This window comes from Felis catus, chromosome A1 (assembly GCF_018350175.1).
Source record: "Felis catus isolate Fca126 chromosome A1, F.catus_Fca126_mat1.0, whole genome shotgun sequence".
Classification (NCBI taxonomy): Eukaryota; Metazoa; Chordata; class Mammalia; order Carnivora; family Felidae; genus Felis; species Felis catus.
In genome coordinates this window covers 28,664,973-28,684,672 of record NC_058368.1, presented here as the reverse complement: position 1 = coordinate 28,684,672, position 19,700 = coordinate 28,664,973, and the positions used below count along the sequence as shown (strand labels likewise).

The window sequence follows — 19,700 nt, the reverse complement described above, 5'->3', positions numbered from 1 at the left end:
TAAAAAAAACTAAAAAAGATTTTATAGATGAAGAAATGTATTATAGCTAAGTGAAAAGTTGAGAGAAAAGTAGAAACATCATCTAAAACTCAGGTGTACCTTCTCGTACAGAATATGTGTATATTTAGAGTGTAAATCAAAGGAATTTTCCTGTGAATTAGTCTAGACATCAGCTAATACTTACTGAATACTGGCTATTTGGCAAATATTGTTATAGACACATTATTTATGTTACTTCATTTAATCTTGGCTCTAAGCAACCTGTGATTCCTGGAGTTATTTCATATAACTGCTACAGCAGAAACCCCACCTCAAGTTAGCATAGTAAAAAGGCATTGCAACCACAATGAGGTACCACCTGACACTTGTCAGAATGGCTAAAATTAACAATTTAGGAAACAACAGATGTTGACGAGGATGCAGAAAAAGGGGAACACTTCTCCACTGTTGATGGCAATGCAAACTGGGGAAGACACTCTGGAAAACAGCATGGAGGTTCCTCAAAAAATTAAAAATGGAACTACCCTATGACCGAGCAATTGTACTACTAAGTATTTATCCAAGGGATACAGATATGCTGTTTCGAAGGGGCACATGCACCCCAATGTTTATAGCAGCACTATCAACAATTGCCAAAGTACGGAAAGAGCCCAAATGTCCATTGATGGATCAATGGATAAAGAAGATATGGTACATATATGGAGTATTACTCGACAATCAAAAAGAATGAAATCTTACCATTTGCAATTACATGGATGGAACTAGAGGGTATTATGCTAAGTGAAATTAGTCAGTCAGAGAAAGACAAACACCATATGATTTCACTCATATGTGGAAAGAAACAAAACAGAGAAACATAAGGGAAGGAAAAATAATATAAAAACAGAGGGAGGCAAACCATAAAAGACTCTTAAATGCAGAGAACAAACTGAGGGCTGCTGGAGAGGAAGTGGGTGGGGGTGATGGGCATTAAGGAGGGCACTTGTTGGGATGAGCACTGGGTTATGAATCACTGGGTTCTACTCCTGAAACCAATACTACACGGTATGTTAACTAACTTAAATTTAAATAATTTTTTTTAAAGGTACTGGAGTTTGTTACAGCAGTTATAGGAAATAGCTCACAGGAGCCATGGGTTACTGAAGAGAACACGACTCAGTTACTAGTCCACAGCATGGTAGAGAAGGCAAAGGAGAAACAGAAGTCACACAAAGTCACACCTTAGGAAAAGCTCACTGAGACACTGTCCCTTGTACCACTAGACCCACACCTGGGACATCATGACCAGAGGACAACTTTTTCCCCCATTTCATTTTGGTAATTTTTAAACCTGTAGGAAAGTTGGAAAAACACTATCTTAAGTTACAGAAATCATGATTCTTCATCTGTAATCTAGTCTTCAGATACATCTTCTAACAATAAGGACACCGCCACAGGTAAACTGTTCATACAGCCTCTGCGTAATTCCCTCATGACTCAAGAGTCCTGGGCAGGGCAGTTAACTGGCGGAGCCAAGGTTACTACCCACAGCCTGGCTGCAGGAGGCAGGCAGGAGGAAGAGCTGACCACTGTGATTTCCGGGGTAGAGTCGGAGCGCTGCCTCCTTTCAAGACTTACACCATAGGGGATTCTACCACTTTCTCCCTCTCCCCCCATCTCCTCGCCCCATCACCTCCTCTCTTTCCTTCCTACCTCACCATGACCCCAAGTCTTCCTTGCTTGCTCTGCCTCTTCTCCTCAACTTCCTAACACTGCATGCAGAGGCCCAGTTCTAGCCTCTTTTCTATTCCACCTACCACCTCTCCTTGACGAACTCACCCAGTCTTACATCTTTCAATGCAACTAATATATTGCTGGCTCCCAAATTTGTATCGCTAACCCAGACCACTGAACTCCAAACATGGATACCAACAGACACTGAGATGCCTAACATATGTTAAACCTAACATATTCAAAATTGAGCTTCTGATCTTTACACCAAAATATGCTCTACGCACAGTATTCCCCAGTTCTGCAAATGGCAACTTACTCCTTCCAGAGGCTCAAACCAGAAATCTTGCAGCCATTCTTAACTTTTCTCTCACCTAACACATCTCCTGCCTCAACCCTTGCACCCTGCAGTTTATTCTCAACAGAGCAGCCACAGTGATCATAATAAAATAGGAGTCAAGTAATGCAAGTCCTTGCTCAATCCTCATCTTTGCAATGGTCCAAAAGGCTATTTTGATCTCACTCCGCCATTTCCTCTTACCTCATCTCCTACAAGTGTCCTCCTGACTTATTCTCTCCAGCCACACTGGCCTCCTCACTATTCCTTCAACATGTCAGACTCATACTCATTTCAGGCTTTTGCACTGGATTTTCCTACTGACTGAAATGTTTCTCCCACACATATCCATTTAGCAATCAGGGCCCAACCATTTGTGAAGATGGGGCAAGGATAGTGCAGTATCCTGGGACTAGCAATAATAGGAAGCCATGGCCACCACTAGGCCTGTAAGGACCTAGTGCAAGTAGAAGGGGACAGTGCCTGCAGAGAAAGTATATTTAGAAAGCTTCCTAAGTGAACTGTGACCCTTTGTGGAGGAATACAGCAAACCTATGGTGGTGACCTGGCAAGGAGGAGGCTGGGGAATAAACAGGAAACAAAACTTGACAGAACTAAAAGTAGAACTAGATAAATCCATAATCATACTTGGATATTTTAATATATCTCAGCACTTCATGAAGAGCAAGAAAAAAATAGAAGGATATAGAAATAAGAATATTTCTTCCTCAGCCTTTGGCTAAAATCAACTGGAAAATAGGATAGAGAAAATCTGAAAACACGATTAACCATTCAACATAAATGACTTTTACAGAACTCTGCACCCAACAAGGGCAGAATACATATTTTTTGCAAATACACATGAGACATTCACCAAACTAGATCTTAGGCTGGACCGCAAAGCAAATCTTAATAAATGTCAAAGGGATGAAATCATACAAAATATGTTTTCTGATCAGAATGTAATTACCTAGAAATCAATAACTAAAAGATAACTGGAAAATCTCTCAACATTCGGAAATCAAACCAAAGGCTTCTAAAAAAACCCAAAGAAGCAATCACAATGAAAACTGGACTTGTGAAGAAATAAGGATAGCGATCTAGTCATGCCTGCTGTAGGCAAAGAAGAAAATGACATTCATAGGCAGTAGGTATTTGACCTTCCTGCCTCAAAGCTGATGTTCTTGGCCACCTTCTGTTACCATGCTATACTTTTCCTGAGTCATCTAATCCCTGCTAATGGCCCAACTCTGACCTCTGTACACTAAAGCCTTAAACGTCCCCTTTGGCTCAGATCTCTCTCCTGAGATCCATATCTATCAGCAGGCTACTGGACATTCTTAGATATTCTAGAGATAATTCAACTTTAACATGAGAAAATCATAACTTTTTACTTTCTGTGTGTGTTGTCCAATTATGTCCAACCAGCTCTACCTCTTCTATTCCTATCTCAGTGATTGATGCTTTATTCCCTGGCCTGAAAGTTCTTCCACAACTCTCTCACACCCTTTCCCTTCAGACCCCTACTCCTCAAATCTCTTCATCTCCCCGTTGAGCTTTCCCTAACTTTTCCTTTTGCATGATCTCCACCTCCATCAAGAATTGATCCTCTCATTCTTGTCTTTCTGCTAGCACAGTATCTGGCTCATGCTTCTGTAATAGCATTTCTCACACTGTATTACAAGTATTGATTATTGTTCCTCTGCAATAATTCTCTTTAAGTTAGGATACACACTTCCTAAGGGTCCAGAGCACGGCAGTCTTAAGGAGATCAGTTTCTAGATCCGTTCTTCCCGAATGCTGACCTGACAGAACTGGCCCTGCAGGTCCTTCGTTCCCAGAGGCTCTTTCAGAAGCCCTCCCCCTTACATTTCTACAGTGGATGGTGCACTGCTCCAGTGGACTAAACAAATGAGGCATTTTCAATTATGGTCTAGGAGAAGCTTCCTTTAAAGATTATTCAAGTCAACATAAACTGCCTCAGAATAGTTTCTCCATGTCTTCCATATTCCTACTAAAAGCGAAGAGTAGCTTTAGAAATGCCTGAAGTATTTTTGGCCTGTGTCAGATACAGTATATTGCAGAGGGAAGTGGGAGTTAATATTGTCAAATAATCCAAGATGGGAGAGCTCAGAGTGCAAACCTGGCTTTTTACGCACTTAAAGGCAAGCTGCTTTTTACCTTTCCTCAATTCTTACCTTGAGAACACATACTATTCCTACACACACACAAGAAGGCACTTCTGAACACCTGAAGCAGCACATATAATTGACGCTGCTCAGTTTTAATGTCACTGAAGTAACTGTCAGTACTACCAAGATTTTCACAATATGGTGGATAAAGACCACAGAAAAAACTTTTAAATGTCTGTTTCAGATCAGATAGGTGTCTTTCAAAAGCCTGTTAAAAATTTCTTCTCAAATGTCATCATGAACCATTCATTCCAATTACAGTCACTCCTCATCTTATAAAATGGCTATTTTCTAACTCTTATGGTGAAAAGGACATACTACCTTCTGAACCAGTTAGTTCTCATTTCACTAAATACAGTGTCAAAGCTGGATCATGAGGTTTAAACAAACTGATGCATTTATTTCTGATTTTTATACATGATTTTAATTGTTCTCTAAGACGCATCAACAAAGTTTATTACACATTTAATAAAACAATATCATGTCTTCTATCAGAGACCTCACTACATAAATAACTTCCTTTAACTATTACATTACTTATAAATTATACTAAAAAATAAAACTGCAAGGCATACATTATGAAATCGATGACTTAAATATGTGACCACTAGATTTTACTGCATTTAGTAATCTAGCCTATAAAATGTGGCCTGCAATTTCTCATTCAGTGGTTTTTATAACATTCCTTATTATACATACTAACACATTCATTCAAATTGAAAGGAAAAATGTTTTCTCTGTCAGAAAGCCTAATTAAGCTGATTGAATTGATAATACAGGCTACCTTTTTTAATTATGAAAACTAAAATTTGATTAAAAAGTACTTAGGCACGCGCTCTCTCTCTCAAAAATAATTAAACACTAACAAAAAAATTTTTTTTAAGAATTTATGTTTCAACTGGCTGCTATTTGTAAACTCACTTTATACTTCCCTCTCAAAACAACTTAGAGATCCATAAGTGGCTCAGCACTGAGGTAAAATGATCAAAATGCCCGAAGAGCATGAGATAAAAATGACCTGAGGGAAGATGGCAGCGTAGAAGGCCTCTGGGCTCACCGTGTCCTGCTGATCACTTAGATTCCACCCACACCTGCCTAAATAACCCAGAAAACCGCCAGAAGGCTAGCAGAACGGATTCTCCGGAGCCAAGCGCAGACGAGAGGCACGGAAGAGGGTAGGAAGGGCGGAGAGGCGGTGCGCGCTCCACGGACTGGCGGGAGGGAGCTGGGGCAGAGAGGCGGCCCGCTGGCCAAGCAGAGGCCCCCAGTCTGGCTGGCAAAAGCGGAGGGGCCGGACGGAGTGTGTTTGGACAGCAAGCGGGACTTATCATCTGGAAGGTTATAAGCTAACAGCTCTGCTCAGAGAGCAGGAGGCCTGGGGGACAACGGGAGGGAGAGTTGTTGAGCCCCGGAAGACAGAGCGCAGCTCGGCGGCGGGGAACAAAGGCGCTCGCCAGCGCCATCTCCCCCGCCCATCCCCCAGCCAAAATCCCAAAGGAAACCAGTTCCCGCCATGGAACTTGCTTGCCACGGATCTTGCTTGCACCCAACGCTGTGCTTCTGCGGATCCATCCCTCCGGCCGGTCTTACTCCCTCCCGGGGCTGCAGGGCCCCTCCCAAAGCAGATCTCCGAAGGAAAAGCGAGCTGAGCCTGCCCCTCCCGCCCCTGTGCACCTTGCGGATCCACCCCAGCTAATACGCCAGATCCCCAGACTGATCCCACAAGCCTGTCAGTGTGCAAGTAGCCCAGACGGGCCACGCCACCCCACAGTGAATCCCGCCCCAAGGAGAGGGGAAGAGAAGGCACACACCAGTCTGACTGTGGCCCCAGCGGTGGGCTGGGGGCAGACATCAGGTCTCACTGTGGCCCTGCCCACCAACGCAAGTTATTCAAGACAGCACAGGGGAAGTGCCCTGCAGTTCCACACCACTCCAGGGACTATCCAAAATGAGGAAACGGACGAATTCCCCTCAAAAAAACCTCCAGGAAATAACGACAGCTAACGAACTGATCAAAAATGATTTAAACAATATAACAGAAAGTGAATTTAGAATAATAGTCATAAAATTAATCGTTGGGCTTGAAAACAGTATAAAGGACAGCAGAGAATCCCTTGCTACAGAGATCAAGGCACTCAGGAACAGCCAGGAAGAGCAAAAAAATACTACTAATGAGCTGCAAAATAAAATGGAGATGACCACAGCTCGGATTATAGAGGCAGAAGAGAGAATAGGTGAACTAGAAGATAAAATTAAGGAAAAAGAAGAAGCTGAGAAAAAGATAAAAAAAATCCAGGACTATGAGGGGAAAATTAGAGAACTAAGTGATGTACTAAAGAGAAATAATCTACGCATAATTGGTATTCCAGAGGAGGAAGAGAGAGGGAAACGTGCTGAAGGTGTACTTGAAGAAATCATAGCTAGAACTTCCCTGATCTGGGGAAGGAAAAAGGCATTGAAATCCAAGAGGCACAGAGAACTCCCTTCAGACATAACTTGAATCGATCTTTTGCACAACATATCATAGTGAAACTGGCAAAATACAAGGATAAAGAGAAAATTCTGAAAGCAGCCAGCAATAAACATGCTCTAACATATAAAGGGAGACCGATAAGACTAGTGACAGATCTCTCTACTGAAACTTGGCAGGCCAGAAAGGAATGGCAGGAAATCTTCAATGTGATGAACAGAAAAAATATGCAGCCGAGAATCCTCTATCCAGCAAATCTGTCATTTAGAATAGAAGGAGAGATAAAGGTCTTCCCAAACAAACAAAAACTGAAGGAATTCATCACCACTAAACCAGACCTACAAGAGATCCTAAGGGGGACTCTGTGAGTGAAATGCTGCAAGGACCACAAAGTACCAGAGACATCACTACAAGCATGAAACCTATGGACATCACAATGACTCTAAACCCATATCTTTCTATAATAACACTGAATGTAAATGGACTAAATGCACCAACCAAAAGACATAGGGTATCAGAATGGATAAAAAAAACAAGACCCATCTATTTGCTGTCCACAAGAGACTCATTTTAGACCTGAGGACACTTTCAGATTGAAAGTGAGGGGATGGAGAACTATTTATCATACTGGATACTACTGATCATATCTATCTAGTATCTATCATACTGGATAGATCATGATAGTATCTATAATACTGGATAGATTGCTACTGGAAGTCAAAAGAAAGCTGGAGTAGCCATACTTATATCAGACAAACTAGACTTTAAATTAAAGGCTGTAACAAGAGATGAAGAAGGGCATTATATAATCATTACAGGGTCTATCCATCAAGAAGAACTAACAATTATAAATGTCTATGTGCCGAATACGGGAGCCCCCAAATATATAAAACAATTACTCACAAACATAAGCAACCTTATTGACAAGAATGTGGTAATTGCAGGGGACTTTAATACCCCACTTACAACAATGGATAGATCATCTAGACACATGATCAATAAAGAAACAAGGGCCCTGAATGATACATTGGATCAGATGGACTTGACAGATATATTTAGAACTCTGCATCCCAAAGCAACAGAATATACTTTCTTCTCGAGTGCACATGGAACATTCTCCAAGATAGATCACATACTGGGTCACAAAACAGCCCTTCATAAGTATACAAGAATTGAGATCATACCATGCATACTTTCGGACCACAATGCTATGAAGCTTGAAATCAACCACAGGAAAAAGTCTGGAAAACCTCCAAAAGCATGCAAGTTAAAGAACACCCTACTAAAGAATGAATAGGTCAACCAGGCAATTAGAGAAGAAATTAAAAAATATATGGAAACAAACGAAAATGAAAATACAACAATCCAAACGCTTTGGGATGCAGCGAAGGCAGTCCTGAGAGGAAAATACATTGCAATCCAGGCCTATCTCAAGAAATAAGAAAAATCCCAAAAACAAAATCTAACAGCACACCTAAAGGAAATAGAAGCAGAGCAGCAAAGACACCCCAAGCCCAGCAGAAGAAGAGAAATAATAAAGATCAGAGCAGAAATAAACAATATAGAATCTAAAAAAACTGTACAGCAGATCAATGAAACCAAGAGTTTGTTTTTTTAAAAATAAACAAAATTGATAAACCTCTAGCCAGGCTTCTCAAAAATAAAAGGGAGATGACCCAAATAGATAAAATCATGAATGAAAATGGAATTATTACAACCAATCCCTCAGAGATACAAGCAATTATCAGGGAATACTATGAAAAATTATATGCCAACAAACTGGACAACCTGGAAGAAATGGACAAATTCCTAAACACCCACACACTTCCAAAACTCAAACTGGAGGAAATAGAAAGCTTGAACAGACCATAACCAGCGAAAAAATTGAATCAGTTATCAAAAATCTCCCAACAAGTAAGAGTCCAGGACCAGATGGCTTCCCTGGGGAATTCTACCAGACATTTAAAGCAGAGATAATACCTATCCTTCTCAAGCTATTCCAAAAAATAGAAAGGGAAGGAAAACTTCCAGACTCATTCTATGAAGCCAGTATTACTTTGATTCCTAAACCAGACAGAGACCCAGAAACCCAGTAAAAAAAACTACAGGCCAATATCCCTGATGAATATGGATGCAAAAATTCTCAATAAGATACTAGCAAATTGAATTCAACAGCTTATAAAAAGAATTATTCACCATGATCAAGTGGGATTCATTCCTGGGATGCAGGGCTGGTTCAACATTCGCAAATCAATCAACGTGATACATCACATTAATAAAAGAAAAGGTAAGAACCATATGATCCTGTCAATTAATGCAGAAAAAGCATTTGACAAAATTCAGCATCCTTTCTTAACAAAAACCCTCAAGAAAGTCGGGATAGAAGGAACATAAACATCATAAAAACCATTTATGAAAAGCCCACAGCTAACATCATCCTCAATGGGGAAAAACTGAGCGCTTTCCCCCTGTGATCAGGAACACGACAGGATGTCCACTCTCCCCGCTGTTGTTTAACATAATGTTGGAAGTTCTAGCATCAGCAATCAGACAAGAAAAGGAAATCAAAGGCATCAAAATTGGCAAAAATGAAGTCAAGCTTTCACTTTTTGCAGATGACATGATATTATACATGGAAAACGCGATAGACTCCACCAAAAGTCTGCTAGAACTGATACATGAATTCAGCAAAGTTGCAGGACACAAAATCAATGTACAGAAAGCAGTTGCATTCTTAAACACTAATAATGAAGCAACAGAAAGACAAAGAAACTGATCCCATTCACAACTGCACCAAGAAGCATAAAATACGTACGAATAAATCTAACCAAAGATGTACAAGATCTGTATGCTGAAAACTATAGAAAGCTTATGAAGAAAATTGAAGAAGATATAAAGAAATGGAAAAACATTCCGTGCTCATGGGTTGGAAGAATAAATATTGTTAAAATGTCAATACCACCCAAAGCTATCTACACATTCAATGCAATCCCAATCAAAATTGCACCAGCATTCTTCTCAAAGCTAGAACAAGCAATCCTAAAATTCATATGGAACCACAAAAGGCCCCGAATAGCCAAAGTAATTTTGAAGAAGACCAAAGCAGGAGGCATCACAATCCCAGACTTTAGCCTCTACTACAAAGCTGTAATCATCAAGACAGCATGGTACTGGCACAAAAACAGACACATAGACCAATGGAATAGAATAGAAACCCCAGAACTAGACCCACAAAAATATGGCCAACTAATCTTTAACAAAGCAGGAAAGAATATCCAATGGAAAAAAGACAGTCTCTTTAACAAATGGTGCTGGGAGAACTGGCTAGCAACATGCAGAAGAATGAAACGAGACCACTTTCTCACACCATTCACAAAAATAAACTCAAAATGGATAAAGGACCTCAATGTGAGACAGGAAACCATCAAAACCCTAGAGGAGAAAGCAGGAAAAGACCTCTCTGACCTCAGCCGCAGCAATTCCTTACTTGACGCATCCCCAAAAGCAAGGGAATTAAAAGCAAAAATGAACTATTGGGACCTCATGAAGATAAAAAGCTTCTGCACAGCAAAGGAAACAATCAACAAAACTAAAAGGCAACCAACAGAATGGGAAAAGATATTTGCAAATGACATATCAGACAAAGGGCTAGTATCCAAAATCTATAAAAAGCTCACCAAACTCCACACCCAAAAAACAAATAATCCGGTGAAGAAATGGGCAGAAGACATGAAAAGACACTTCTCTAAAGAAGACATCCGGATGGCCAACAGGCACATGAAAAGATGCTCAACATCGCTCCTCATCAGGGAAATACAAATCAAAACCACACTCAGATATCACCTCATGTAGTCAGAGTGGCCAAAATGAACAAATCAGGAGACTATAGATGCTGGAGAGGATGTGGAGAAATGGGAACCCTCTTGCACTGTTGGTGGGAATGCAAATTGGTGCAGCCACTCTGGAAAGCAGTGTGGAGGTTCCTCAGAAAATTAAAAATAGACCTACCCTATGACCCAGCAGTAGCACTGCTAGGAATTTACCCAAGGGATACAGGAGTCCTGATGCATAGGGGCACCTGTACCCCAATGTTTATAGCAGCACTCTCAACAATAGCCAAATTATGGAAAGTGCCTAAATGTCCATCAACTGATGAATGGATAAAGAAATTGTGGTTTGGGGCACCTGGGTGGCGCAGTCGGTTAAGGGTCCGACTTCAGCCAGGTCACGATCTCGCGGTCCGTGAGTTAGAGCCCCGCGTCAGGCTCTGGGCTGATGGCTCAGAGCCTAGAGCCTGTTTCCGATTCTGTGTCTCCCTCTCTCTCTGCCCCTCCCCCGTTCATGCTCTGTCTCTCTCTGTCCCAAAAATAAATAAACGTTGAAAAAAAAAATTAAAAAAAAAAAGAAAGAAATTGTGGTTTATATACACAATGGAGTACTGCGTGGCAATGAGAAAGAATGAAATATGGCCCTTTGTAGCAACGTGGATGGAACTGCAGAGTGTGATGCTAAGTGAAATAAGCCATACAGAGAAAGACAGATACCATATGGTTTCACTCTTATGTGGATCCTGAGAAACTTAACAGAAACCCATGGGGGAGGGGAAGGAAAAAAAAAAAAAGATTAGAGAGGGAGAGAGCCAAAGCATAAGAGACTCTTAAAAACTGAGAACAAACTGAGGGTTGATGGAGGGTGGGAGGGAGGGTAGGGTAGGTGATGGGTATTGAAGAGGGCATCTTTTGAGATGAGCACTGGGTGTTGTATGGAAACCAATTTGACAATAAATTTCATATATTAAAAAAAAAAAGTATTTAAACATGATAAAAGCATTTTCTCAAATACTATACTGGCAAAGGTATGCTGAATGAAGGGTTCATTTTATCACCTCTTTTCTGAGTACATTAAACAAGCAGCCTCTACATGAGGAAAAAACCATAACCTTTTGATAAATTTTGGTAAAGCTTTTTAGTGAATCTTCCAGAAACTGAGGCAGAGTGATGGTACTGGCTGGTTAGGTCAGTGACTCTACCTGCCAGTCAAGTGGTTTCCAATTATTGGCTATGAACAAAACTGAAAAGGCTATAATCAAGTTGTCAGTTGACAGACCACTAAAAATAACATTTTTGATAATTAATCAACATATTACTTTTGGCTCATATATAAAAAGTCTGTAAAGAACGGAGTGATATTTCTATATCAAAATTATATACATTGCAGCAAAATTAGTACTCAATTAGGAGCTATTAATTACATTAATATTTAACTGGGGAAAAGCACCACTCATGTTAACAGGTACATTTCTGCAAAATTTTACATTTTTTTAAGAAATTTGAAACATATTGATGTTCTTTTGAACAATTATGCTTTAATAATTGTAGTGATAGATATGTTTTAACACTTAAACATTTTTGTGCAGAGAAATCTAAAGACAAAACATTTTAAGAGTAAAAATATTAAGATAAAATTATGATGAGTAGTGGTAATTGAAATATAAATTCAAGGAGATAAAAAAAAAGTAACATGAGCTTCCTGATAGTTAAACATGAGCTTTTTAATCTATTTTTCAAAACAGAGATAGTGGCTAACATATTACTAGGATATTCTAATTTCACTTAAAAGATACACTTTCAAGACTGTTAAAAATTTTTATTTTAAATGTCAATATTTACAACACACTGGAAACACTGTACTCTGCAATTATTTATTCTTTTCAGGAAAATTTCTAGATATCAACTTCAAAATATAAAAGGGATACATATTTTCAAAATCCTTTTAGGAGGTTAGTGTGAAAATTTTTGAAGACCACTGTTCAGTCTGTAAAAGTGTAGCATTTTGCAGGCAGGGCCTATGTTTTAATCACCTTTGTACTCATAGAGCCAAAAATAATATCTTAAACCAACTGGGTATTCAAGAAATGTTTGGTAAATGAATATGTGAATGAATATAGCTTTTAATTAAATACTGTTTTCTTAATTAAGTGTTGTTTTAAGCCCTAGTTCACTGATTTTCTGCACTGAGAGCAGCCTATCTTTCAAAAAGCTCAGAAATCAAGTCATTTGTAAAGACTTGATTTATTTTTTTTTTAATTTTTTTTCAACGTTTTTTATTTATTTTTGGGACAGAGAGAGACAGAGCATGAATGGGGGAGGGGCAGAGAGAGAGGGAGACACAGAATCGGAAGCAGGCTCCAGGCTCCGAGCCATCAGCCCAGAGCCTGATGCAGGGCTCGAACTCACGGACCGCGAGATCGTGACCTGGCTGAAGTCGGACGCTTAACCGACTGCGCCACCCAGGCGCCCCAAGACTTGATTTAAATGAAGTAGTGTAAGTATGACTCTAAAGGGAAGTGAAAATACTTATATAACACAATAGGTAATACAACTTAGAAGAAACTAAGGTATACCTTTCTTCAAACACACTATTTTGGTTAAATACGATCATCTTTTTAGACACTGTAGTTAATGATATGCAAAAAAGCAACCACATGTAACTCAGATTACTTAAATCCCTGTACACAGCACACAAACTCTCACACAAATACTACCACCAATAAACGGATATATGTTTTATTCAGGCATGGAAAGTATCGATTTGAAAATTAAAAGCCCTGAAAAGAATCCAAAAAATAAAACCTTCCAAATGAAATTAACTTTAAGGTTCATTTAAAGTAATAAGGTTTGATTTTATCACTTGCAATCATCCTACTTTAAAGGAATTTCCCAAAGGTTTATAGGAAAATAATCTCTATATTCAAATAATAATTAATAGTGTATTTTATTTTTTTTAATATTTATTTATTTTGAGAGAGAGAGTGTGTGAGCAGAGGAGGCACAGAGAGAGACACAGAATCGGAAGCAGCCTCCAGCCTCAGAGCTTGACATGGGACCCGAACTCAAACCGCGAGATCATGACCTGAGCCAAAGTCAGACGCTAAGCCACCCAGGCGCCCCAATAGTGTATTCTAAATAACACTTATTCTTGTAAAACCCCTTTGGATATTACACACTTGAGTTTTAGTAGACAGCTGTTTTGTTTTACCTACTCAATATTCTTTCCCTTTTGACAACAGAATCCCTCTATCCAGCGGAGAACCCATCCCATCTGGTTTGGGTAGAGTTTATACCATTAATCCCAACCTTTATCCCTGCACCAAAACCTCCAGAAGTGAATATCCTGCACAAACTTGTCAGAATATTCCACTCTCTGGCCACAGTGATTGTTTTAGAGATGGACACATGATCCAGGCATGGCCAGTAAGAGTTCTCACAAGGATTTTTGTCAGAGCTCAAGGAAAAGATGTTCTTTCTCTCTTTTTTTAAATTTTTTCTTAATGTTCATTTTTGAGAGAGAGGTGGACAGACAGAGTGTGAGCCGGGGAGGGGCAGAGAGAGAGGGAGACAGAATCGGAAGCAGGCTCCAGGCTCTGAGCTGTCAGCACAGAGCCCGACGTGGGGCTCGAACCCACAAACAGTGAGATCATGACCTGAGCCGAAGTTGCTTAACCAACTGAGCCACCCAGGCATCCCCCTCTTTTTCTAACAGTGTGAAGTGTAAGGACCATCAAAATCTGGGGCTGTCAGTAAGGCTATCACTGCTACCACTTGAAGAAATCCCAACAGATGTTGAAACCAATACAGCAAAAATCAAATCCAACAAATGGAGAGTAGAAAGGAGGCGGGGGGGGGGGGGGACCACGGGGAAGGGCAGAGAGGGTCCAAGCCCTAAAGATGCTTGAACATCCTACATCTAGCCTGAAACCATTAGATCTCCCACCTATGTGAACCCATCACCATGTTTTTCTATGCACATTTTCCCCTGGGGGAAGGGAATCACTCTTGGTTAAAAAGCACTGGTTTAGTGTCACCACTTTTTTTAATACAAAACTTAGACCCAAGAGAAAACCAAATATATCAGCAATTTCCAGATTAGTCTGCATGTTCCTAACACAGGTCTTCCCAATAATTTATTAAGTTACAATTGTTTTGGGATTTTACTGCTAAATGCTTTAATATAGAAGGGTCACAATGTCCTCAGGGTCAAAATAGCCTACTGCAAGTTTAAAGTAGTTAATAATTTTCCCAAAGTTCAATACCTAGTAAATACGGAGCTAAGACCTGAACCATCATAGTGTAGTTTTTCCCTTTACACTGTATTCTTCATGAAGCAGGAGTTCTCTATTTCCCCTTCCCAAAGTCATTATTTCTATTGTAGCTCTGGAATAAAATCACAAAAAAATGCATTATGGGTGGATGTCTATTGCACTTTTTATATATTTAAAAACAGACAACCTGTGGCACCTGGCTGGCTCAGGTCAGTAGAGCATCCAACTCCTAATCTCAGGGTCATGAGTTTGAGCCCCACGTTGGGTGTAGAGATCTCTTTTAAAAAAATAGAAATAAAAGTAGGCAACCTGAATGTCCAACAATGAAAAACTGGTAAAACAAATTATATGAATAAATATATGACTTTAGTATCTACTTAAAATGAACATGTGTAGCAATATTTACCACTTTGTTAATATGTTACAATAATGGTTAAGTGAGAATTATAAAAAATACATGATCCTATTTTTAAAAAAGAAATGTGCAGTTGTACAAATATATGTATTTCACAAAATCTGATAATATTAACACCATAAAGTTGACAATGATGACTTTGAATGGGAGATTATATCTCAGGGGATTTGTCTGCACTTTACTTTTCAACAATGAACACAATTTCTTATACAAAAAGTATTTTTAAAGATTCCTTTATCGGGGCGCCTGGGTGGCGCAGTCGGTTAAGCGTCCGACTTCAGCCAGGTCACGATCTCGCGGTCTGTGAGTTCGAGCCCCGTGTCGGGCTCTGGGCTGATGGCTCGGAGCCTGGAGCCTGGAGCCTGTTTCCGATTCTGTGTCTCCCTCTCTCTCTGCCCCTCCCCGGTTCATGCTCTGTCGCTCTCTGTCCCAAAAATAAATAAAAAAACGTTGAAAAAAAAATTAAAAAAAAAAAGATTCCTTTATCAAATGTATTAATATACAAAAGTCATAAAAGATAAAACAGAGTCCCTTTAATAACAATGACAGCACTAAACATGTCATGGTGGATTACACAGAGTTATGCTTCCAGGTTTATCATTTGAGCCTGCTCCATGGTATATCTAAACAGTTTACTGTCAGAGTCCCACTGAGCCAATTTACTTGCCTCCATCTGTGAAACCCTACAATAATCTTTATTGAAAATTCTTTGCAGTAGCTAACCTCCTTGTAAGCCTCTTTGTTCCTAAAACTAAGAGACAACACTACCAATTGAAGCATAAAGAGATACAAAGAATTTACAAATTATCGATACTTAAAACTATCCAATAGCAAAGGACAAAAGGCAGTGGGTTTGGGTATTTTTTTTTTTTTAACATAAATGACCCTCTCTTCTTTACCAGCCTTTATAAAGCTCCTATCTTGAAAGCCAACAAGGCAATTCCAGCCTCTCCTGGAAGGAGATAGTTAAAACTCTGATAGTTTTAAACCTAAAGTACCTGGTTTCCTTCTCTGTATGAATTTTAGTATTATAAGTCACTGAGTGCTTGTATCGTGTCAACACGATACAAAGTGTTGACAGGTACCAAAGGAATATAAAGATAAATAAGACACACATACAGTCCAGGAAAGATAAGAACAGTATAGAACATGAATCTACTGCTTATGTACCCCAATGCTCTTTTTCCAATCTACAAGGAAGCAAGGTCAATTACATGCAGAGATGAGTTACTGGCCACATGTGTATATGCAGCTGGGAGCATCTTTCCAATCTAAATTGTAATTCATTACATCACAGTGCTATTTGTGGCTTTTATTTTGTCTATGTATGACCTCTGGTTCAAAATGAGACACTCCAACCTTTATGACCAACATTATGTCCCAGAGTAGCCAAGAGCTTGCCTCCGATTTACCTGGCTCTCAGCTGTTCTTAATAGAGTCCAGATCTCTCATAAGGTTCCAAATGAATTTACTCAGTCTTCACACCTGCAACATTGGGCATCTTTGCAACAGCAAGGCAAGTAAGTTTAGCACAATTTACTCCTTGTGGTCTGATTCTGCCAGTCAATGACTAAGTCTAAGAAGTTAATATGTTGTCTATAATGTGTTCATGAGCCTCACATTTTAAGCAAAGCCTGTACTTTGATTTGTTGGACATAATGTTGAGGACAGTTTTAATGTTTTTATAATCACCACGTATTATTCATGTACAAAGACCATTTTTTTTTAAAGGTCATATGACTTAACTTTTTCCCATATGCCTAGCCAGCTAGCTGATAGTTTTAAACCTAAAGTAACTGGTTTCATTTCATCTAAAGCCAAAGAAACAGAACAACTCTCCCATAGCTAAAAATATATATACTAAGAATAATAAGCTAACTTTTATTGAATGTTAACATGTGCCAGGAATTATATGAACTAATTAAATCCTCATAATAATCCTATCAAATATACTCTTTTTATCCTCATTTAAGAAAACTGGGACACAAAATTAAGCAACCCACCCTCAGATCTCCATATCCAGATGGTGTAGAAATGGACTCCAAACCCATACTGTTTAACTCCAAAGCCCAAGTTACAGATTATGCTGCACTTCCACCCTTGTCCTCCCTGCTTTCTAGGACAAAGAAGCAACAAACAAACAAAAAACTCTTAATATCACAATAGTCACAATAACTGGTAAAGGAGCAAAATTCGAAATCACAACTCCACAGAAAATGAAAAAAAAAAATTGTTCAGTAAATGAATGAATGGATGGAACATACGGGACCTAAACCTGGCAAGGAAAATTATTGGGGCCAGTCTTTGCAAGAACAATGAAACCTACAACTTCCAAGTAAAAACCTCTGGTATTCTAAGCAGCAATGACACTGACAAAATCTTGCCTAGAATCACTTTGCCATTCAAGAACAGCCAACAACATACATCCTCCCCCTTAACCAGCACAAATGCTTTAACTCCAGCATGTAACAAAAAAAGATTCTGAAAACCAGCTCTAGTATAACCAAAAGGGAAAAAAAAAAAAAAAAAAAAAGGCTGAGTTGAGAAATCAGACACGTGATTCTAAAGCAGTCACTAGCTGTGTGATCTCCTGCAAGCCAGTTTTTCCTTCTGGGTCTAAATTACCTCAATGGTACAGTCAGGAGTTTTAAAATTAAGTTGTGATTTTCGGCTCTAATAAGATGTGAACACTTTGGGAAAGGAAAACTCCTGGAAAATTCAGAAAGCCTTGCGTATACATTTAAAACACTGTTAACGATGGGATCCTTGGCGAGAACGTACACTTCTAAGCCGCCACTAGCCCTGGTTGGAACATGACACAGACTGGCTTCCAGGCCCTTGACACTCTGCGAGCAAGGTCAATCCCAGGTTTCAACAATTTCTGAGGGCTCCTGTATTAAACCCCAGCGTGTACTGTAGTCCAAATCAGCATCCCAGGGATAAAAGCAGCGGGGGGGGGGGGGGGGGGGGGGGCGAATGCACTATTCCAGGTCATCATAAACCTTAGCCCAGATCCCTCGGACTACAGAATGAGGCCCAGAGAGTGCAAGCGCCTTGCCTCGCGATACACAGCAGTTAGCCGCGAGGTGGAAACTAGAATGTCTTATGTCTTGGCTTCCCGCGCGGCGCTCCTTCCCAAGCGAAGCAGGAGGGAGTGGGGTGCAGAGGACCGCAGGGGCCCCGCACAGACCGCAGGGGCGGCGGGGACGTCCCGGGGTTACCTGTGTCGGCCCCCGCCCCGGCATGCAGCAGTCTGACCTCCGACCCGCACCCGTCTCCGCCGGGCCTGCCCCGCACCACCTGCCGCAGGAGCAGCCGCATGCGCCGCGCGGCCGGGCCGCCGTGGCCGCCGGGCGCCCCGAGGAGCAGAAGCCGCGACTGCATGGGGCCGGACGTGTTGCCGGGGCAGGGGAGCGGGTCCCGCGCGAGCCGCGTCCGGGACGGGCAGAGTGAGGCGGCGCGGCGAGCGGGACAGGAAGCGGCTCCGCGCTGCGTCCGCCGGAAACTCCTTCCCCCGGCGCGGCCGGCTCGGCAGTCTCGGGCCGGCCGGACCCCAAGCGGACCCCAAGCGGACCGAGGGAGCCCGAGAAGCGCGAGCCCGGGAAGTCCGCACCCGCCGCCGAGGGACGACCCGGAGCAGGTGCGGCTGAGCGCTGAGTCCTACAGGCCGCCCGGGTGCCTCTGCGGCGGAGCTGGGGGGACTTGGCTCTGGTGCGGGCCTCGCCCGCACCTGCGTCGGTTCACCTGGCTTCACCAGGCCGGCTTCCAGTCGTTCCCCTGTAGTCCTGTAAACTCGGAGTTCAGGAAATGCCCCCGGGTACTAGGACTATTTAATGGTGTGACTCTTCAGATGCTTTTACCAAGTCTTCCCTTCCTTTCTTGGTTAATGGCCCAGTCTTATTGCCCTTTTCCTGTAGGCTGCTTCAAATCCTTTTCAGAAATTGAGTCCGTACCCTGGAGGTTGTGGGAACTCTCACCTATTTCCATGCATTGTAACCATACCTGTGTTTCCATACAGCATTTGAAAGCCTTGTCCTTTATCTTTTTTTTTTCCCTGTAAGCTTGTTGTCTTGTATTTTATTTTTTTTAATGTTTATGTAATTTTGAGACAGAGACAGAGCATGAATGGGGGAGGGTCAGAGAGAGGGAGACACAGAATCTGAAACAGGCTCCAGGCTCTGAGCTGTCAACACAGAGCCCAACGCGGGGCTCGAACTCACGGATCATGAGATCATGACCTGAGCCGAAGTGGGAAGCTTAACCGACTGAGCCACCCAGGCGCCCCTGTTGTCTTGTATTTTAAAGGCAAAACTCACATCTTGGTGATTTATACAAATTGTCAAAATGTCAGAAAGGACCCAAATCAAGTACTTGTTCAGTCATTCTGCGGTGGAAGTGTTATATAAACATAATTTATGTCGTTAGTAAGAGAAAAAAGTAGGACACTGGTTAAAGCTGACTCCCTGTCACACATG

At 41.0% G+C, this 19,700-nt stretch overlaps 1 protein-coding gene across 4 annotated transcripts in view; it reads right to left on the bottom strand.

Annotated features, from left to right (window-relative positions):
- VWA8 (von Willebrand factor A domain containing 8) overlaps positions 1-18,710 on the bottom strand; it is a 368,120-nt gene extending 349,410 nt beyond the window's left edge. For 3 of the 4 annotated variants that reach the window (XM_045053513.1, XM_045053514.1, XM_045053516.1), the window contains exon 1: positions 18,447-18,710. In XM_045053513.1, the coding sequence (XP_044909448.1) occupies positions 18,447-18,609 (163 nt within the window). In that variant the 5' untranslated portion in view covers positions 18,610-18,710. The remainder of the gene's footprint in view (positions 1-18,446) is intronic. The other variant, XM_045053512.1, reaches the window with a different exon arrangement.
- Positions 18,711-19,700: the final 990 nt, after the last annotated feature.